At 38.7% G+C, this 23,680-nt stretch overlaps 1 protein-coding gene across 1 annotated transcript in view; it reads right to left on the bottom strand.

The window, feature by feature from the left end:
• Positions 1-23,680, bottom strand: part of LOC150081130 (focal adhesion kinase 1-like) — a 1,307,299-nt gene that overhangs the window by 1,220,990 nt on the left and 62,629 nt on the right. Inside the window, exon 3 of the mRNA XM_090380936.1 lies at positions 19,964-20,136. Within this exon, the coding sequence (XP_090237062.1) occupies positions 19,964-20,136 (173 nt within the window). The remainder of the gene's footprint in view (positions 1-19,963; positions 20,137-23,680) is intronic.

Raw genomic sequence — 23,680 nt, 5'->3', positions numbered from 1 at the left:
ACCCCACTCTATTTATATGCAAGCAAATGCCCCACATGTCTAAATTTATACGTCAAATTAACCACAATCACCAGTTTTAGGTGGTTTTTCCAAATTCAATGTCCCCCTACATTTTTTTTTTAGGCCCTAGGCACTGAAATCTCAGAAAACTAAGTGGCTGCACCTGCCAGAGTAAAAATTTCAAACTACTGGGTCCCTGGTCTGCCTGCACAGGGCGAAGTGTGGGCAAACAGATATTATTTCCTTTCGAACAGCTCCCTGTGAAACTATTTTACTGTTGGATCATCCCTTCCTCAGTGGGTTAATAATGATTTGTGGATATGGATATGGCATCTTTCAGCAAAAGCAAACCAATGACACAAAAAATAAATAAATAAATTTCTATATATACAGTTACTTCTTACTTTACGCGTGTTTAAATTACGTAAATTTAAATCATGTGCGGCAACCATATTTAAGGAAACCAGCACTATAGCCAGCCATTTTCTCATTTTCTTTTGCTGAAGATTATTGACTGGTCATCTATTGGAAGTGCATTTTTTTTTTTTTTTTTTTTCCTTTTTTGATTTTATTATGACCCTTAATGCTAGTAAGTATCCTCGTACTTATAGTGGAAGTGATGGCTAGCACTCAATAAAATCGATTTCGTTTGAAATGAAGCTGGAAGTGCTTAAGCACTTCCTTCAACATCTTACTTATTCTAGATAATGCCGCAAACCATCCACCCAGTATTGTTGATGTCTGTTCCAATATCAAGATCATTTTTTTCTGGTAAATACAACCTCAATACTCCAGCCTATGGACCAACATGTGATTAAATCTTTTAAGGATCAGTATTTAAATCGTGTTCTGGCTGATCTAATTGACAAGACCAACCACGAACAGATCTGTTCATATATGGATATGGCAATATGCCATATCCATATTGACAAGCGTTCAATATAAAAGATGGTTTAAAAGGGGAAGTCTTGTCTGATCAATTTGATTGGATACTATGGTGTGGTCACAACGGAACTGGATGCAAGGAATAATTTTGATATCATATATTTGGATTGTGGAAAGGCTTTTGATACTTTTGCACATGGAAGACTGCAGCATAAATTGGAGCAGTGTGGCATTGGAGAAAATTGGTGTTATGGATAAAAAGGGATGGTTGAGTGGGAAAAGACAGAGTGGTAATCAATGGACACTGCTCTTCGTGGACTAATGTTATTAGTGGAATACCCCAGGGTTCAATGTTGGGTCCATTGTTGTTTTCTGTATTTATTAATAATATGATGATGGTATATCAGGCCTTATGTAATAGTTTGCAGTTGATATGAAGGTCGGCAGGGTTGTTAATGACACTAATGTCAGTACGCTGCTGCAAAAGGATCTAGGAAGTTTGAGCCTGAGAGGTGGCAACTGAAGTTTAACATTGACAAATGGAAAGTACCATCTGTCGTTGTAGAAGCTGATAGCTCAAATAGGTTCAGAGCAGAACTAGACAAACATTTGGAGCAAGTGGATGGGCGAAATGAGGTTTTGTTTTTTTTTTTTTTTTTTGGCTGATGCTATACAGTATAAGTTTGCTTTCTTCCATCATGTGCCTTTACCAATGCTAATGCTAATTATAGTAATTCTTAAAGTACCGTGCTTTGTATAACTCACTCGATAAAATAGCAACAGCTTAACCTATTGGTATTCACCTCATTTATGGATTCATTTATCCATATATTAACACACAGAATTATACGAAGGTAAAAGCATTAAAATGTGATTAAATTAAAATTAGAATGGAAGAGTTACATCACATTAGTAATCTAAGATGAAGCGCAGAGGAAGAAAAAGAGCACACCCAATTGCCCAGGTTGTCATCTATAAAATCATACTCTGAATGAAATTAAAATTTTAAACTTTAAAATCTTGAAACTATAACGTAAAAGGCCGCGAATCTAAATGGCAGACTTTCAAAATATTCATCATCAGTCGGCTAAAATGTAAACAGAAGAGTTTTTAAAGGAATCATGAGTCCTATGATGTCTTAACATATGGGAATTTTATCTGTGTGAGACTCCTCCATATTGGAGAAAATCCAAAATCCTCACAAAATATTCCATCAGCAAATAACACATCACATTTCTTAAAAAATGTCTTGCTAACGACATAATTCCAAACTTCGCTCACATTTGCAAAGATACTTGTAAGAAATATCCATATATTACACACCAAACCTCACTTGTAATTATTAAAATTGAGCTAGGGAATAGATTTCATAACAAATATAGACTTCTTCATCAAATACATTTTATAAAATTTTGGCTTAAAAGAAAAATTTCATTTGCAGCATGGTCGGAATTCACTAATTTCAATAATACACGCATTAATGCTGCACAAAACTTAATAATAGAAAGGCATACTAAAAAATGGAACACGCTCACATGTAAATCTCACACCCCAAACAATCTTCAATCGTCAACTGCTCATCGGAACTGCTACCTTCTGAAGAGTTGTCCTGCCTTGAGTATGGCTTTAACTATGCAGTTAATAATAATCAATACCCTATTAAAAACAGCATAGTTGAATTTCGGTAAAAATTAGAAAACCACCCCGATAAATACCAGATAACGCATGAGACAAATGCCATCATCAATTCGCACATAACAACACTGTCTAACATAGGTGCACAGAAATTAACAAATTTAGATAAACTCCTGAGAAACAAAAATATTATTATCCAAAAAGCTGAAAAAGGGGACACACACACACACACACACACACACACACACACACACACACACACACACACACACACACACACACACACACAAAATCAGACAGGTCCTTTCAGATAAAGAGAGAGAGAGAGAGTGTGTGTGTGTGTGTGTTTTTGAAGGTGTGTTAGTTATCAGATGGCATCAAGGGTTTCCCCCACCTCTACTTTGTATTCTTTGTAAGTGACACAGAACTCTGTCGAGGCCAGAGATTTAAAACGTGAGGGGAGTGGTTTCTTGTGTAGTGTTATGTCCTGTTGTTTCCCTGACCATTTAGCCATTGGGCCCCTACTGGGACCCAACGTTGACCACACTTTGCCACAAGAAGGCACAAGTCAGGCACCCAGTAGATTATTTAAGTACTCTGACAGGTCCCGCCACCGCCACCTATTTTCCAAGGATTTCAGTGGCAAGGCCTATATATATATATATATATATATATATAAAAGGGGGGGGGGGGGGGGTTAACACGAGAATTTGGAAAGGCCGAAAGAGGTTTACGAGAAAGCGGTTCAATTTTTTGACGCTAATTAGAATTTGTTAGCATTGCAAGGGGCATACTTGGTCAGTTTGGTTAGAGTGGGGGGGAGACTGGAGAGACACAGGTAGAAGGATGGGGATGATAGAGTACGCATCCCCAAAGAGGTCAGTGGGGTCAGGCAAAGTATGGTGGGGCAGGAAGGGGAGAGACAGAGACCCATCTCCCCCCCCGCCTGGGGATGGGGTTTTAAAGAGAACCAGCTTAGAACAAAGTTCAAATTACCAAATGGAGTGTAAATCCAGCAAAGCTACAGTATGTCTTCTTCGGTGATGGTTGTCAGGTCCATGTCTTGTTGAATCCGATGTCAAACTGCCCATTCCACTCTGGGGGTGGGATATGTTAGCTGGCGCAGCGGGGAACACCCAGGAAAGGGGGGGGGGAAGAGACATTTACTTCATTCACAATCCGCATGCACACTATTTGCATTCTATTTTTATACTTTTTTTCTTATAGTTTATAATAATTTTTTTTTCCAATTAGGTTATATATACATATATATATTTTTTTTTTCTCTCACTAACTCACTCACCTTTCTCCCACACCAGGAGAGGGGGATACAATGGTTTGTAATGTAATTTAAATATAGCCAAACCCCCATATAACATGGTATTCTGCAACACGGTTTAGCTCTAACATGATTGATAAATTGCGGCAATCCTCCCACAACACGGTACTTATATAACACAGTTTAACTCTAACACGGTTTCAGAATTGCAGGAAATCTTGCATAACAGGGTATTTTTGAGCTTTTGTGTTAGGAAAATTCTGCTATTATGTTGGATGTAATTTTTCAACATTTCCATTCCATTTTGTGAATCCCCGCTGTTGACTCGCTAGTCGTTTCGCTTTTGTGATATTTTTCTAAAGCACATTTCTGCAGGTCACTACCATAAAGTAATAAAAATAATTTGCAGGTCTTATAAATTTTTAATTTTCATTTTCAGTTTATTGGGCTTTTCTGTTAGTGCGATCTATTATAAAAGAGTGGTAGTAAACTCAATCTTCTTGTATTTGCTATAGTACCGATAGCTGGAATTCTGTTGGTTGTCACGTTATTACGGTGAAATGTGTTCCCCTTCCATGAAATATTCAATCATATAAGAAACATAAATACTCAGAAACTCATTACTCTATATCTCACTTGTGTGTGTGTATTGCGTATGTTGCAACTTGTGTGTGCCGTGTTCTTTGTTATAAATTGTTTATCATTTTTGCTGTTTTAAATTTTACAACAAAAAAAAAATGTCTATGAACAGAAATACCAATTAGTTAGTATGGACATATTACAGTACGTATTAATTAAGTTATGTACATAAGCGTAATTTCATTTTTATTTTGCTAACTGAAAAATATTCCTCCGATTTTTAAGTATCACTTAAAGCAGGGATCCACTGTATCTTGTTGGGAGATCCCTGGGTTAGGTTCTGTGCTATTGAACTCGTGCATGTTTGAGACATAAAAAAAATTGTGACTTCGAAGCATACAGATTGTGAATTTTGATTGTGACAGAGAAATTGGGACTTTGATTGTACATGAAATCTAGATGCTGCAGAAGGGACTGTGCTTAGCAGCGATGAAGAGGAAGAAAATTAAATAAACGTACATTATCTGACATACGAGTATCACAGTTTGAAAGATAAGACATTTCTTCAGTTATTAGTGCTTAAGTTTTATTTTTACAATTTTTATTACGTGCCTGAAAAACAAGATGCATGGTATTTCAGAGACTGCTGGGAGCCATTGCGGTACAAGTAAACACATGGGTTGTGTTAGGGTAGCTAAGAATAGAAAGAGATGCAGGTATAATTGCGTGTACACCAATGCTAGGAGTTTAGTAAATAAATTTGATGAATTTGAGGTATTGCTCAAAACATCAAAGGCAGATATTGTTGGGATATCAGAGACGTGGTGTCACACAGATATAAGGGATGCAGAACTGCAATTTGGGGAGTACAACATCTACAGAAAGGATAGACAGGATAAGAAGGGGGAGGGGTTATGCTATTAGTTAAGAAACACATAAAAACCAAGGAAGTGAAGCCAGTCGACATCGCTGGACAGTGCAGTGCAGTGTCGAGTCAGTCTGGTGTGACATAAGCATTGGGAGATCAAAGTTGAGAGTAGGAGTGTGCTATAGGCCTAATCATTCTGATGAGTATAATAAGAAACTGTACAGGTAAATAGAGTTGGCCAATAAATCAGAGAGTCTTATAATGGGGGATTTTAATTTTCCAGATATTGATTGGAATTTGGGGGCTGGTCACTCACACAATAGCAAGGCTTTTGTGGATTTATTAGATGATTGTTTTCTATATCAGCATGTTCGGGAGGCAACTAGAGGGAGTAATACTCTTGATTTGATTATCAGTAGTGATTCTTCATGCATTAAGAATCTGCAGATAAATGAACCACTAGGTGGCAGTGATCACAGCATGCTGAAGTGGGATTTACTCAAAGAGGTAACTACCATTAGGGGTAAAGGGAAGGGTTATTGCTTCCGTAAAGGTGACTACGATGGACTGAGACAGTATTTAAATTCTATACAGTGGGACCAACTGATGATGTTACCAACAGCAAATTCAAAATGGGAAGCATTCAAAGAACTTATCTTGGAAGCTACTAGGCTTTACATACCAAATAAGAAATATTGTTCAAGGTTTAGGCCCAAAATGGATGTCAGATGAACTAATGAGGCATATGGCAGAGAAGAAAAATGCATGGGATACTTACAAATTAACACATGACACAGAAGCCTATGATAGATACAAGTTGATATGCAACCAAGTTACAAAGGAGGTTAGGCAGGCGAAGGCAGATTATGAGAAATCCTTGGCAAGGGATGCAAAGAAAAACAGCAAAGAGTTCTTTACTTATGTAAACTCTAGAAGGAAGGGGATGAATCAGATTGGTCCACTTGATATTGATGGGTCAACTGTTGATGATCCTGCTCAGGTAGCTAACAAACTAAATGAATATTTTGCATCGACATTCACACATGAGGAGTTATTCAGCACGGGGAATGCCAGAGGTGTATTCAACTCTAGCAGTAAGCTACAGAATTTTGAAATAACTGGGAGTAAAGTGGAGGAGAAACTGTTGAAGATAACACAAAAAAGGCACTCGGGGTGGATGGGATCTATCCAGTTATATTAAAGGAGGCAGCAAAGGAAGTAAGCAAACCCTTAGCCATAATTATGAGAGCTTCCTTGGACTCAGGGGAGGTACCCATAGACTGGAAATGTGCAAATGTGACCCCAATTCACAAAGGAGGATCAAAGGCTGACACAATTAATTATAGACCTGTGAGCTTAACGTCTGTTCCAGGAAAATTAATGGAGGCACTGGTTAAAGAAGCACTGCAGGATCATTTAGACAAGACTTCAGTTATAGCTCAGACACAGCATGGTTTTGTTAAGGGGAAGTCTTGCCTGACCAACTTGATTGGATACTATGATGCAGTCACAAAAGAACTGGATGCAGGGAATAACTTTGATATTATATACTTGGATCTTAGAAAGGCTTTTGATGCTGTTGCACATGGAAGACTGCTACACAAATTGGAGCAGTGTGACATTGGAGGCAAATTGCTGCTATGGATAAAGGGGTGGTTGAGGGGGAGAAGACAGAGAGTGGTAATCAATGGACACTGCTCATCGTGGACTAATGTTATCAGTGGAGTCCCTCAGGGCTCAGTGTTGGGTCCATTATTGTTTTCTGTATTTATAAATGATATTGATGATGGTATATCAGGCTTAATGTCCAAGTTTGCAGACGATACAAAGGTTGGCAGGGTTGTCAAGGACACTACTGACACTATGCTGCTGTAACAGGATCTGGAAAGGTTGAGCAGATGGGCTGAGAGGTGGCAAATGAAGTTTAACATTGACAAATGTAAAGTACAACACATGGGAAACAGCAACCCCAGAGCAACGTATCAACTCTGTGGTACTACACTGACAGTGGTAGAGAATGAAAGGGACTTGGGGGTGGTTGTGCAGGCAGATATGAAGTTCTCTGAGCAGTGCAGACGGGGCTGCAAGAGTAGCTCATGGAGTATTGTCAATGATATACAGGAATTTTTCCAGCATGGATAAGGAGGTGATTATTCCATTGTATAAGGCAATGGTCAGGCCACACCTAGAGTACTGTATACAGGTCTGGAGGCCTCATTTCAAGAAGGATGTAGAGTAGCTGGAACGAGTACAGAGAAGGGCAACAAGATTAGTGAATGCAACAAAGGAGTGCTCTTACGAAGAAAGGCTTAAGTTTTGCAAATTACAGTGTCTGGAGACTAGGCACCAGCGAGGTGATCTGATAGAGGTGTATAAAGCCTTGAATGGTTTAAGCATGCTCAATGCTGATGGGATTCTTCCTCTAGCTCAGAAAAAATCACCTGAGAGGGTGACCCATAAATTCAAATTGAGGAAAGACAGATGTAGGATAGACGTGCGGAAATTTGCCTTTAGCCAGCGGGCGGTTGGTTGGTGGAACAGACTGCCATCCCTTGTGGTGGAGGTTGATAGCCTAAATAAGTTTAAGGCTCAGCTGGACAGGTATTTTGAATGAACAGAGGGGTGAAGTGAAAGTGGTTTTTTTTTTTTTTTTTTTGGCTGATGCTGCATAAGCTTGCTTTCTTGCATCAAATGCCTCTACTAATGCTAATGCTAATCTGATTATCAGTAGTGATTCTTCATGCATTAAGAATATGCAGATAAGGAACCACAAGGTGGCAGTGATCACAGTGTGCTGAAGTGCGATTTACTTTTTTTTTTTTTTTGTTAGTTTCTGGCGTATCGGCTTCTTTGGCCATAATGCACCTCCCTAAGTTTTTGCTCTGATCCAAGCCCAAGGCGGGATTGCAATCCACAGCCTTTGGGTTGCCAGGCAGGCATTTTACCCACCGACTATCCCGGTTGGTGGGATTTACTCAAAGAGGTAATTACCATTAAGGGAAAAAGGAAGGGTTTTTGCTTTTGTAAAGGCGACTACAATGCTCTGAGACAGTATTTAAATTCAATACTGTGGGACCAACTGATGATGTTACCAACAGCAAATTAAAAATGGGACGCATTCAAAGAATTAATCATGGAAGCTACTAGGCTTTTCATACCAACTAAGAGATAATGTTCAAGATTTAGGCCTAAATGGATATCAGATGAACTAATTAGACATGTGACAGAGAAGAAAAATGCGTGGGATACATATAAAATAACAGGTGACACAGAAACCTATGATAGATATAAGCTGGTTTGTAATAAAGTCACAAAGGAGGTTAGGCATGTAAAAGCAGATTATAAGAAATCTTTGGCAAATGATGCAAAGAAAAACAGCAAAGGGTTCTCTACTTATGTAAACTCTAGAAGGAAAGGATTGAATCGGATTGGTCCACTTGATATCGATGATTCAACTGTTGACAATCCTCCTCAGGTAGCTAGCAAACTAAATGAATATTTGCACCTACATTTAAACATGACGAGTTATTCAGGGAGGGGAATGCCAGATGTGTATTAAACTCTGGCAGTAAGCTAGATAATCTTGTAAGAACTGAGAGTAAAGTGGAGGGGAAATTGTTGAAGAAAAACATAAGAAAGGGACCTGGGGTGGACGGAATCTATCCAGTTATATTAAAGGAGGTGGCAAAGGAAGTAAGCAAACCCTTAGCCACAATTATAAGAGCATCCTTGGACTCAGGGGAGGTACCCATGGACTGGAGATATGCAAATGTGATCCTAAACCACAAAGGATCAAGAGGAGACACACTAACAAGTAATTACAGACCTGTTAGTTTAACTTCTGTTCCAGGGAAGTCAATGGAGGCACTGGTTAAAGAAGCATTTCAGGATCATCTAGAGAAGATTTCAGTTATAGCTCTGATACAGCATGAGTTTGTTAAGGGGAAGTCTTCTCTGACCAATTTGAATGGATACTATGATGTAGTCACAAAGGAACTGGTTGCAAAGAAGAATTTTGATATCATACATTTGGATCTCAGAAAGGCCTTTGATACTGCTGCACATGGAAGACTGCTGCACAACTTGGAGCAGTGTGGCATTGGAGGCAAACTGCTGCTATGGATAAAGGGATGATTGAATGAGAGAACACAGACAGTTATAATCAATGGACCCTCCTCATCGTGGACTAATGTTATTAGTGGAGTCCCTCAGGATTCAGTGTTGGGTCCATTGTTGTTTTCTGTATTTATAAATGATACTTATGATGGTATATCAGGCTTAATATCCAAGTTTTCAGATTATACGAAGATTGGCAGGGTTGTTAATGACAGTACGCTGCTGCAACAGGATCTAGAAAAGTTGAGCAGATGGGCTGAGAGGTGGCAAATGAAGTTTATGGGAAGCAGTAACCCCAGAGTGACATATCAACTCTGTGGTACTACACTGACAGTGATAGAGAATGAAAAGGACCTGGGGGTAATTGTGATATACAGGAATTTTTCTAGCAGGGATAGGGAGGTGATTATTCCCTTGTATAAGGCAATGGTCAGGCCACACCTTGAGTACTGTATACAGGTCTGGAGGCGTCATTTTAAGAAGGATGTAGAGCTGCTGGAACGAGTGCAGAGTAGGGCAACAAGTTAGTGAATGGAACGAAGGGTTGCTCTTATGAAGAAAGGCTTAAGGTTTTGCAGATTACAGTGTCTAGAGCCTAGGCACCTGCGAGGTGATCTGATTAAGGTGTACAAAGCTTTGAATGGTTTGAGCATGCTCAATGCTGTAGAAGTTGATAGCTCACATAGATTCAAGGCAAAACTTGACAAACATTTGGAGCGAGTGGATGGGTGAATTAAAGGTGTTTTTTTTTTTTTTTTTTGGCTGATGCTTGCTTTCTTGCATCATGTGCCTTTGCTAATGCTAAGTTGCTATTATTATAAAAATGAAGTTAAAATATTAAGTTACTACTATAAAAATGAAGTTTCCGATAGTTATAAAAAACAAAAATGGTGTATTTCTTTTAGCTTTTGGAATGTAACTCCCTTTTTGTACTGGGTCTTAATCCCGTATAACATGGTTTTGCATTACACAAGATTTTGTAGGAACCAAACTACTGTATAATACAAGTGTTACCTGTACTAATGCTTAATAATTAAGCTAAATAAGAAAGAATATAAAAGATTAAAGCTAGGGGTTAGTGTGAAGTGGGGCTTAGAGGGGAACAGGTATCCTGTGTGTTATCAGACACTCAGCCTAAAACACTGATGGATCCAATATCTCTCTATTACAGAAGATTTAGGAGAAGTCCGGTTGGCCTGCCTCCCTAAAATCCACTCATGCACACCTTCTCGATGGTAAGCCCTGTTACGTCACTTAGGTGGCAACGAACGTGTAGAGTGGTTCTCTTCAAGACGCCTGGTCAGCGTGAAGAGGAAAAGACCAAACCCTCCAGCAATGAGAGCACAACAATACAAATGGCCCTCAGTCCCCAGCAGCTTTCACTCTCCCTCTTACGGCAGCGAGAGGATCAGAGTGGAAGCAGAGGGTGCTAAGAATCTCTGGGTACGACCAGGCTGCCATGCACGGAAATTGAACTTGGCCTGTTATAACGTACGATCACTCATCGGTGAAGACAGGATATTAGAGCTGGAAAAGGAATTAGAAAATGTGAATTGGAATATCATCAGTTTGGCTGAAACAAGAAGAAGAAATTAATCACTTATAAGTTTATCAAGTGGAAATCTGCTGTACACCAATGGAAACAGTGAAAAGAGTGAAGGTGGAGTTGGGTTTCTGGTCCATAAAGATTTTAAAAACAACATTTTGGAATTCAAAAGTACATCACCAAGGGTGTCAAGACTAATATTCAAGATTTCTAAGAGGTACAAGCTAAAGATTATAATGATTTATGCACCAACATCGAGCCATGATGATGAAGAGGTTGAAGAAATGTACACTGAAATTGAGAGTCTTCTAGATGAGCAGAAAACCCACTACACTATTATTATGGGGGACTTCAATGCTAAGGTTGGAAAAAGGCAAAACAGCACAGAAAGAGGAACTATAGGAAATTTTGGAATTGGTGAAAGAAATAAAAGAGGTGAAAGACTTGTGGAATTTGCAGAATCTCAAGGACTGTCAGTAATGAACACTTTTTTCAAGAAAAGGGTGAACAGAAAGTGGACATGGAAGAGTCCAAATGGATTAACAACTAATGAAATCGACTTCATCCTCACTAACAGAAGATATATTGTCAATGATGTTACCGTCCTGAATAAGGTAAATGTTGGAAGTGATCACAGAATGGTAAGATGTACACTTGATATAGATGTAGGAAAGGAAAGGAAAAAACTGACTCGAGTAAATAATACAAAGGTCTTTGAAATAACAGAGGAGGAGAAAAAGCAGTATGTACTGGAACTTAAGAACAAGTTTGAGCTTCTGCAGACTGCTCAGGACCAAGATATCGACGAGGAATATTACAACTTTCTGAAAGTGATAAAGCCCAAGAAACCTATAGGGAAACAGAAATCCAAAGAAGAAAAAATTAGTCAAGAAACACTTGTCATGATGAACCAAAGACGACAAATGAAGAGCAAGAAAAACACTGACAGGGAGAAAATTGAGTATACTGAGTTATGCAAAGCCATTAGAAAGAGACTCAGAGAGGACATAAGAAGATTTAACACAAGAAAAGTAGAACAAGCATTAAGGGAAAACAAAGGATTTAAATCAGCAGCCATGAGCAGTAATACAGAAAGACAAATGATACTGAAACTGAAGAATAGCGATGGTGTACTTATAAACAGCAGAGAAGGCATAATTCAAATAGCAGAAGACTACTATAGAGAATTATACAAGGAGCGAGGGAATGATACCAGCAGTGGGGAACATGGATTGCAAAGTAGCAACACATACGACATACCCGATATTCTTCCTGATGAGGTAGAACATGCATTGAAGAAAATGAAGAATCGGAAAGCCCCAGGGGAAGATAAAGTTACTGTAGAGTTGTTAAAATTGGGAGGAAGAGACATAACACAAAAACTGGCAAGGCTCTTCACAAAGTGCATTAGAAAAGGTGTGATGCCTAAGCAGTGGAATAATGCAATCATAGTTTTGCTGCATAAGAAAGGAGATAAATCAGAAATTGGAAATTATAGACCAATTAGCTTGTTATCCCATATCTACAAGTTGTTCACAAGGGTCATTACTAACAGATTAGAAAGAATACTTGATGAGAATCAACCGAAAGAGCAAGCTGGCTTTAGGACAGGATTCTCAACTATGGATCACCTTCACGTAATATCACAGCTAATGGAGAAAGCAAATGAATATAAAACACCATTATGCCTGGCATTTGTGGATTATGAAAAGGCATTTGACTCCATACAGCATAAGGCAATGTTTCGGGCACTGGAAAGACAAGGCATAGATACTCCATATATTATGATTTTGAAGAAAATATATGAGAGTGCTACATCCTTTATTAGACTAGACAAAGACAGTAGCAAATTTAAAATCGAGAAAGGAGTTCGACAAGGAGACACAATATCTCCGAAGCTGTTTACTGCTGCCCTTGAGGAAGCTTTCAGAAGATTAGACTGGTCACAGAAAGGAGTCAATGTGAACGGAGAATACCTAAACCATTTACGATTTGCAGATGACATTGTGGTTATAAGCCACGATCCCAAAGAATTAGAGGAAAATCTTAATCAGTTATGCACAGTTAGTAAGGATTTTGGACTAAAGATGAATATGGCTAAAACAAAAGTAATGATGAACAAGTATGCCACGGAAAGGGAAATAATGATTGAAGGAGCAGTAATTGAAAAGGTGGAGTCATATACTTATCTGGGACAAGTTATTAGCTGTAATAATGATAAATGGCTGGAAGTCAAGAGAAGAATAAATTTTGGATGGATAGCATTCAGGAAATATAGTCACATACTGAAGAGCAATATCCCAGTTTGTCTGAAACGTAAAATAATGAATCAATGTATACTCCCCACCATGACTTATGGAAGTGAAACTTGGGCACTCACCAAAAGAATGGAAGAGAAGCTAAGAACTACACAGCGAAGAATGGAACGAATTATATTGGGAATCAGACTGTTAGATAAGAAAAGAAACACATGGATTAGGCAGCAAACTCAAGTAAAGGACATTCTTATCAAAACTAAAGAACTAAAATGGTCTTGGGCAGGACACATAGCTCGAAGACATGATGACAGATGGACTAAGAAAATAACAGAATGGTACCCAAGAGGAGCTAGAAGAAAACCTGGAAGACAAAGGCGGAGATGGATAGATGAAATTCATGAGTTTTTGAGTAGTAAATGGATGGCCAGTGCTCAAAACAGAAGGAACTGGAAAGTTGCTGGAGAGGCCTTCATCCTGCAGTGGATTGAGAATGGCTGATGATGATGATGATGATAGTGTGAAGTTAACTGTAACATTTATAGTTTGTGTTCTTTTTCTCACACACTCACACTCTCATTCATTCTTCTGGCTTTCACTTTGTTTGTTCGACTCTTGCTTTCTCCACTGCACTCTCTCTGGGCACCTCAACTTACTATTATTCTTTCGTTGTGGTGCAGGTAAGGTGCAGGCCTAGCAGCAAGTTTTTACAGGTCAGAGGAGAATATAGTAATAGTGTTGTTAGTAAATGTTTGTCAGTACACATAAAACAGTGTAAGTTATTATTAACTTTGTATTCTTTCAGCCAATTACATTTGCTCTTCCACTCATTCCCATTCACCATAATCACCATAACACTGATTCACTCTCTCTTTCCTTCGTACTGGGTCCATCTTTCTTTCGCCAATTCTGACATTTATTCACTTTTACCATAATTCCTAATTCACTCAGTGACCAGCTTAATCACTCTGACTTTCATTCTACATTGCCTCCCCTTGCTACCAGCTTACTGATATTTTTAAGCTAACCTGCTCCCCTGGCTGCCTATACATCTCCCCCCCCCACATGGTTACTTATTTGATGTGGGGCTCCACATTCCTAGACATGGCAAGGCAGAATACTCCTAGGGGATACCAAGATAAATCTGGTTTTGTCATTTCAAGGTGTAGAATATTGCTGTCCTGACAGTAATTTTTTTTTATGAAAACCCCAAACATGACAGGTATTAGAACCTATAGTACCTAGTACCATAGCCAACCGGGCTGGCCAGGTGGGTAAAGTGCCTGCCCGGCAACCCAATTGTCGCAAGTTCGAAACCCGCCTCGGGCTTGGCTCAGAATAAAATGCAAAAACTTTGGGAGGCGCATTATGGCCACAGAAGCCGATGCACCAATAGCTAACAAAATTAAAAAAAAAACTTAGTACCGTGCTTGGGTTACAGGTTGAGAAGACGAAAGAAGATATACATTAGACTTGAACTTCTGTAGACTGTAATTTTCAAGAAATACGTATGAAGGAAGGTTGTTCCAGAGAACAGCAGTTAAATGAATAAACGAGAAAGATGAAAAAAGTTGGTTCTGTGAGTTTAAAGTTGGACAGTAAAGGGATGTTTGGTTGGTGGCAGCGCATTTTCAGACTGTTTTGAAAGAGAGAGCAGGAATTATAGAAGCCAATTCAGAAGAACAGTGCCCATGGAAGAATCTGCAGAAAAGGCATGCAGCAAAAACAGTACAGTATGAGATAGCGAGTGGAGTCATTAATTAACCTAATTACCCTCTTCTGAATAGAATCTAGAAGTCTGACAGAGGTTTTGGGGGCACCACACAGATGTGGGAACAATATTCCATGATATGATGGATTTGCAGTTTGTACAGAGTGAACACCTGTTTGGAAGAAAAGTAAGTTTTTTAGATGCAGAGGAAGCAATATTTCTAATGTGCTTGTGCCAAGAGAGATTAGAAGTCATCGTAATTCCCAAAAGAGATATATCATTTTGCCTAGAAATTGGAGTGTCACAAAGATAAGCAGAAGAATCCTTTTTGCCAGAAAAAAGACAAGACTCAAGTTTTTGAAGGATCTGAAGTTTGTCTTTTTTGAAGTTTTTGAAGGTTGTCTTTGCCCCACTGGAGAATTACCTGGAGATCAGCATTTAAGGAATTGGTAGCAGATATTCGAAAAGTTGAAGCTGATTGAACAGTATAAGGTTTCTCAAAATGGAAAGTGGAATTCAATGTGCTATCATCGGCAAAACTATGGATAGGATTTCCAGTCAATGGAAGGTTAGTAATATACAAGAGGAAAAGAGTGAGGGAAAGAACTGAACCTTGAAGGGACACTGCCATTAGTGGAGAAGTTAGAAGACAGAGAGAGCCACCTACCGTCACCCTCAGTGAACGGTCAAGGAGAAAACTGGATAACCAATTACAAAAAACAGATGGCACAACAGAAGATGGAAGCTTGTTTAGAAGACCTTTAGGCCAACCACGACTGAAAGCCTTTGAGATGTCAAGAGCAACTGCTTGTGTTTCACCGAACTTATCCATTCAATTTGTCCATAAATGGGTAACATAAGCCAGACAGACTGTAAGTGGAAATGGACATTGTTGAGATCAGAACTGAGACCACATATATTTGTGAAATGAACTAGGAAGTGTTTGGGAGGTTTAGATCTTTTCACAGATAAGCTTGCTCTATTACTTTGATCGACGAGGAATATTACAACTTTCTGAAAGTGATAAAGCCCAAAAAACCTATAGGGAAAAAGAAATCCAAATAAGAAAAAATTAGTAAAGAAATACTTGTCATGATGAACCGAAGACGACAAATGAAGAGCAAGAAAAACAATGACAGGGAGAAAATTGAGTATACTGAGTTATGCAAAGCCATTAGAAAGAGACTCAGAGAGGACATAAGAAGATTTAACACAAGAAAAGTAGAACAAGCATTAAGGGAAAACAAAGGATTTAAATCAGCAGCCATGAGAAGTAATACAGAAAGACAAATGATACTGAAACGCGATGGTGTACCTGTAAACAGCAAAGGCATAATTCAAATAGCAGAAGACTACTACAGAGAATTATACAAGGAGCAGGGGAATATGGTTTGCAAAGTAGCAACACATACGACATACCCAATATTCTTCCTGATGAGGTAGAACATGCATTGAAGAAAATGAAGAATCGGAAAGCCCCGGGGGAAGATGAAGTTACTGTAGAGTTGTTAAAATTGGGAGGTAGAGACATAACACAAAAACTGGCAAGGCTCTTCACAAAGTGCATTAGAAAAGGTGTGATGCCTAAGCAGTGGAATAATGCAATCATAGTTTTGCTGCATAAGAAAGGAGATAAATCAGAAATTGGAAATTATAGACCAATTAGCTTGTTATCCCATATCTACAAGTTGTTCACAAGGGTCATTACTAACAGATTAGAAAGAATACTTGATGAGAATCAACCGAAAGAGCAAGCTGGCTTTAGGACAGGATTCTCAACTATGGATCACCTTCACGTAATATCACAGCTAATGGAGAAAGCAAATGAATATAAAACACCATTATGCCTGGCATTTGTGGATTATGAAAAGGCATTTGACTCCATACAGCATAAGGCAATGTTTCGGGCATTGGAAAGACAAGGCATAGATATATTATGATTTTGAAGAAAATATATGAGAGTGCTACCTCCTTTATTAGACTAGTCAAAGACAGTAGCAAATTTAAAATCGAGAAAGGAGTTCGACAAGGAGACACAATATCTCCGAAGTTGTTTACTGCTGCCCTTGAGGAAGCTTTCAGAAGATTAGACTGGACACAGAAACAAATCAATGTGAACGGAGAGTACCTAAACCATTTACGATTTGCAGATGACATTGTGGTCATAAGCCACGATCCCAAAGAATTAGAGGAAAATCTTAATCACTGATGCACAGTTAGTAAGGATTCAGGACTAAAGATGAATATGACTAAAACAAAAGTAATGATGAACAAGTATGCCACAGAAAGGGACATAATGATTGAAGTAGCAGTAATTGAAAAGGTGGAGTCATATACTTATCTGGGACAAGTTATTAGCCGTAATAATGATAAATGGTTGGAAGTCAAGAGAAGAACAAATTTTGGATGGATAGCATTCAGGAAATATAGTCACATACTGAAGAGCAATATCCCAGTTTGTCTGAAACGTAAAATAATGAACCAATGTATACTCCCCACCATGACTTATGGAAGTGAAACCTGGGCACTCACCAAAAGAATGAAAGAGAAGCTGAGAACTACACAGCGAAGAATGGAACGAATTATATTGGGAATCAGACTGTTAGATAAGAAGAGAAACACATGGATTAGGCAGCAAACTCAAGTAAAGGACATTCTTATCAAAACTAAAGAACTTAAATGGTCTTGGGCAGGACACATAGCTCGAAGACATGATGACAGATGGATTAAGAAAATAACAGAATGGTATCCAAGAGGAGCTAGAAGAAAACCTGGAAGACAAAGGCAGAGATGGATAGATGAAATTCATGAGTTTGTGGGTAGTAGATGGATGGCCAGTGCTCAAAACAGAAGGAACTTGAAAGTTGCTGGAGAGGCCTTCATCCTGCAGTGGATTGAAAATGGCTGATGATGATGATTACTTTTGATAATTCATAGTGTATCCAACAGTAAGAAAAAGTGGGAGGCCATGCTGAATGAAGTAATGTAATTTTTAGATATGGCGTATGCATGGCCAGAACATACCCAGATCCTTGACATAATGTGGCCTTAACAATGTAACCCACATACACACTACTCAGACTCCCTCCAGTCAATATCTGGCAGAGTAGAGTAGCAAGATTATACACTAACTGATCCAGAAGACTCCTGTTTGTTGTTTGTTATTTGTTTTTTAGGAGTATTAGCAACTAAGACCATACTGTTCCGGGGAGGGGATATATACGTTTGTAATACTACGCAATGCTGCTCCTGCCCACCTGGCTATGGAGTTGCCGGAAGCCTCCTAGAGTTACCAATAAGTTCAGTCTGGTATACTAACTAGCGGCCAGCCTGCGAATACCGTTTTAGAGCTGTACCCGCGAATGTAAGGAAGATTGGATCTCACCATGATGTTCATCATAACCTCAAAAGTCATCAGTTATACTGCATGATGGAAGAGATGGGGAAGGTTTTACCTGAACTTAGCTCTGGAAACTAAACATGAATTCCACCACTTCGGGCGCCTCCGTAGCCAGGTGGGAAGGAGCAGCAGTGCGTAGCACGCTTCTTGATTAGACCGGGGTTCGAGCCCGTCACCACCAAATACGGAAGATGCGGAAAGGTCAGGAATGACCACCGCATATTCACGGAGCAATATGGCCTTAGTTGCTAATGCTCCTAAAAACCAAATAACAAACAAACAAACAAACCACCACTTCGAGCCTCCAATAAGCAAAGTGGTGGAATTGCATCGGTTGATGAGAGTCATCTACCACCTAATATTGCCTAGTAACACAGAGGGGAGGAGGACATTCCTCCATGCGGTGTGGGCCCCACACCTCGATCCCTGCTTACATCGGTTCACACCAGCCTGGTCACCAACAGTGTGCTTGAGCATGGGAGTTATACCCAGGATTACTAACAGTACCACCATTGTGAATGTGTAAGAAGAGGATTTGGCTGTCACAGACTGTTTGAGTTCGCCAAAATTGGGTCCACTTGACTTGGGTGTCACGCAATATCAGTTCCATTAGCGCTTTGGACTCCTAGGTAGCAAATACAGCTAGCCTGGCATATCTGAGAGAATGCCTGCAACAACCTCAAAGGCCGATGCTTATACAATGTTTAACATTTTGTGTTGTTTGGTCATTGCATCTATTTATTTTCAGGTATAATGCGGGTGTGTTAATGCTATCTTAATATCTTGTTTAATATCAAGGTTGCACCTTATATATCAACACATATTTAAATACTTAAATATGTTTCCAAACTTGGTGATTGCATTGTGATAAATTATCACACCATAGCAAATAAAAATGTTATAATTCTGAGTACACTTCATACAAGTGTTGTAATAAGCAATGGTACAAAGAAGTAACCTGACACAGTATTATATTACAACCAAAAAAAAGTATGGGGGGGGTTATGTTATAGACCTAATGCCTAAAAAAATTCAACAAAAGCAAGTTCATGTAGATGGCCAGTTCACATCTTTTATAATATATTAGATCTTGTAATCAACACGTGGATTATTTATAAAAAAAATAACAGGGAAAGTTAAGAGAAGAGATATTAAATTTTATATTAAATCTAGATGAAGAACTCTGAAAATAATATATACAGATTCACAGTAGAGCAGTAGCTCAAAATCCAGTAACAGCAGCAGCCCATGTCAAACCTCTCAAAGGGCATCAATACCAAATTAGGCGATGCAAGGCAAACCAAAAGTACAGAAATGTGCACCATGTGTAAAACATATGTATGCAGAAAGTGTACAGTAATTGTTGAAAAAAAAAATGTAATTTGTTTAAATTGTTCAAATTAATTTGTAAACTTCAAATTATTTGCCAGACAAAGTTTTGGGTTAAAATTTTTACTATCAGAAATATTACTTTTATGTGTATTACCACAAGTGGAATGCTACGTACTGTTGCCAGTTACTTCTTATCAGTGCTTACATTAAAATGTTAAAAACACAACTTAAAAGCTTATTTTATGCATAGCAATCAAAATGACTGGCAAAGGAGATTTCATTTTTGCTAGCTGGCAGTCTAGTGTTAATCACCATGGCATTTAAGTGTAAAGATTTCAGTTAAATAAGAATAAATACCTCCATTCATCTGATAACTGCTGTGAATGATACTTTTTTAAAACCTGATCAATCTGTGTGTCTGCATGGAGCCAGTATGATTCTCCTGAGGTGTGCGAGAGACGCAGAGCATAAAGAGATTCTACTGGACGACTTCCAACTGAGATAATGCCAGTTATCACACGAATGATACCCTAAAAAAATAAATTAAATATCATGCATATTTATTTGTACATTCAATGTGGAGAGCAATTAGACTAAAACAGAAATGATATGGCAACAGAAATAAATCATTCCATTATTTAAAAACAGTGGCAGCCACAATAAATTGCATCACCTCCTTACAGTTTATTATTTAAAATAATATCACCTGAAGGTACCAATTTCATCATCATGTAATATTAATGTGTTAGTGCATCAATGCTGAATGCCTCTCATTAACATTAGCGTTAGAAGGCAAATATGATGCAAGAAAGCAATCTTAAGCAGCATCAGCCAAAAAAAAAAAAAAAAAACATCCCATTTCACTCCTTAATTCGTTCCAAATGCCTATCCAGCTCATCCTTAAATTTATTTAGGCTATCAACTTCCACAACAAAAGATTGAAGGCTGTTCTGCCATCAACCACTCACTGGTTGATGGCAGAACAGCCTAAAGGCAAACTTCTGCACATCTATTCTACAAGTGTCTTTCTTCAGTCTGAATCTATGCCATCTCAGATTCTTAATCTGAGAAAGAGGAAGAATCCCATCAGCATTCAGCTTGCTCAACCCATTCAAGGCCTTATATACCTCAATCAGATCACCTCGCCTATGCCTACTCTCCAGGCACTGCAATTTGCAGAACTTAAGCCTTTCTTGGTAACAGCACCAATTTTTTCCCCTCACCAATCTTGTTGCCCGTCTTTGTACTCGTTCTAACAACTCTGTTCAAATGAGGCTTCCAGACTTGTACACAGTACTCTAGGTGTGGCCTGACCATTGCCTTGTACAACAGGATAATCACCTCCCTGACCCTGCTAGCAAAATTCCTATATATCATTGACAAGACTCAATAACCTGCACTGGCAGCCCATCTGCACCGCTCAGCAAACTTAATAGTTGACTCCACAATTACTCCCAGGACTTTTTCGCTTTCCACTTCCCTGAGTGTAGTATCACAAAGTTGGTACGTTTCTCTTCGGTTACTGCACCCATATGCAGTACTCAGCATTTATCAATGTTAAACTTCAGTTGCCACTGTCGAAACTTGGAAATTAATCCTGATATACCTTCATCAATATCATTGATGAATACACAAAACAATGCACCCAGCACCGAACTCTGCAGAACTCCACTAATAACATTTGTCCATTAATAGAAGTATCCAATAATTACCACTCTCTGTGGTCTCCCACTCAACCATCCCTTTATCTATTGTAGCAACTTATCCTTAATGCCATACCTCTCCAATCTGTAAAGCAATATTAAAAGCTTTCCTGAAATCCAAGTATATGATATCAAAATTATTTTTGACATTCAGTTCCTTTGTGACCACATCATAGTATCCAATCAAATTGGTCAGAAAAGACCGCCCTTTAACAAACCCGTACTGTGTCTTAACTATTACTGCAGTCTTGTCTACATGATACTGCAATGCTTCTTTAACCAGTGCCTCCATTATTTTCCCCACAACACAAGTTCTGGGGAAAACAAGATCTAACAGGTCTATAGTGACTTGTGTCACCTTTTGAACCCACTTTGTGAATTGGTGATACATTTGCATACCTCCGTAGCCGAGTGGTCAGAGCGGGGTGCAGTGGCGCACGCTCTTTGAGTAGACCGGGGTTCAAGTCCCTGATTGCTAAATAATGGCTGCAATGGCTGCAATTTCCTTTTACTTTACTTGCATACCTCCAGACCATGGGGATTTCCCCTGAGTCCAAGGAAGCTCTCATAATTATGGCTAAGGGTTTGCTTACTTCCTTTGCTGCCTCCCTTAATATAACTGGATAGATCCTGGTCCACCCCAGGTGCCCTTCCTTAGGTTTAACTTCAACAATTTCTTCTCCACTTTGTCTCAGTTATTACAAAATCACTAGGCTCCTGGTTAGAGTTTGAAAAACTTCTGGCATTACCCTCATTGAATAACTCCTCATGTGTGAATGTAGATGCAAAATACTCATTCAGTTTATCAGCTACCTGAGCATTATCATCAATAGTTAACCTATCTGTGTTAAGTGATCCAATCTGAATCATTCCTTTCCTTCTAGAGTTTACATAAGTAAAGAACTCTTTGCTATTTTTCTTTGCATCCTTTGCCAAATATTTCTCATAATCTGCCTTCGCCTGCCTAATCTCCTTTGTGACTTGATTACAGACAAGCTTATATCTGCCATAGGCTTCTATGTTTCAACATTGACCTGTACTTGTACAGTAAATCTGCAGATCTCTTACTCTTAATGTCATTAGTTCCAACTTGTACAATAATATCACCTTTTGTGCCCTTAAAAGATGACATCTGCTTTACAACATCATCAACTTTTGCCCTTGGCAGACATAACCTGGTCCTGTTCGACCTATCCTTTTTGCATAGTACGTTCTCCCATCTCCCTGACAATACAGTTGCCCACAATAACTAGTTCCTTTGGGAAGTGCAATTCTGCCTTGGATATTGCTTCTGTGTTGCCTGATACACAGAGTCAGCTCTGCCATTGAGCTGGGCAGCTGAGAGCTTAATGGGCCCCACATATTAATTTCTTCGAGGGCATTTACTACACCTCAAGCTCTCATAGACACCCATCAGAACGCTGAGTTGGCGCCTAATTTTTTAACACTCTAGGCATCTAGCACATATACAAAGACATCCTCCTTGGCTAGATCATGTCCCGTTTTAGAAAGTTGAACAAACATTTCAAGTTTCGCACAATTTTTGAGTCTGTGATGTGTTTGAGAATCGCCTCCGTTTCTCCCTGAATCACAGCACTCTTGCTAGTCTGTGATCTTTGCTTCGCAGCTCTAGTCTGGGTCATGATTTCTGTTTAAATACAGTTTAATTAACAATGGAATTTAATAAGATTAATAAATATTTTTTGATTAATTGATAATACTATGCTAAGCTAACAGATTCCAAATTCGATTTATGTTATCCACTTATATATCTCAAACTGATACCTTACGCTATAAGTTCGAGACATATACGTTGTGCTATTTCTTATCGATTACAATATGGTGGCTAGTTCAACACTGTTCAATATTGTTGGAGTTGTAACTTCCAAAAATCACTAGTTAAATTCAAAATAAGAAGCTAACAAATGCTACGAAACCTATTTAATATCTTTGTAAAACACAATGTAGTATGTTAATTAACGAAGAATACGGTAAAAAGTATCAAAATATTTATTCCTTTACAGCAGCCAAAAATCCACCGACTGTTCTCTTCCACGACCAGAGTGCCCTCACAGGCTGGTCGTGGAAGAGAATAGTCGGTGGATTTTTGCCATCTGTTGCAAAATCAGATGCATGTTTTTGCAACATCCTGCATATAAAAGCATCCTCCTGCCAGCATGTGTGCCAGTTTCCATTCAGAAGTGAGAAAGAAAAGTGTCATTACTTTGCTATTAATAAAGAGGGCATTTCTGATCAAAATATTTCCAATTTTTGGATGTAATTAAATCTGTGTGTCAAGAATTCCTAAGAAATGAGCAACCATAAAAGTCAAAATAAAATCTGGAAGCAAATTAATACTCTGGCACAGGAC

The sequence above is a fragment of the Mastigoproctus giganteus genome, chromosome 9, assembly GCF_048544385.1.
Source record: "Mastigoproctus giganteus isolate SK-2022 chromosome 9, ASM4854438v1, whole genome shotgun sequence".
Taxonomy (NCBI): domain Eukaryota; kingdom Metazoa; phylum Arthropoda; class Arachnida; order Uropygi; family Thelyphonidae; genus Mastigoproctus; species Mastigoproctus giganteus.
The sequence above is the reverse complement of the archived record's forward strand: the minus strand, read 5'-3'. Positions and strand labels throughout refer to the sequence as shown.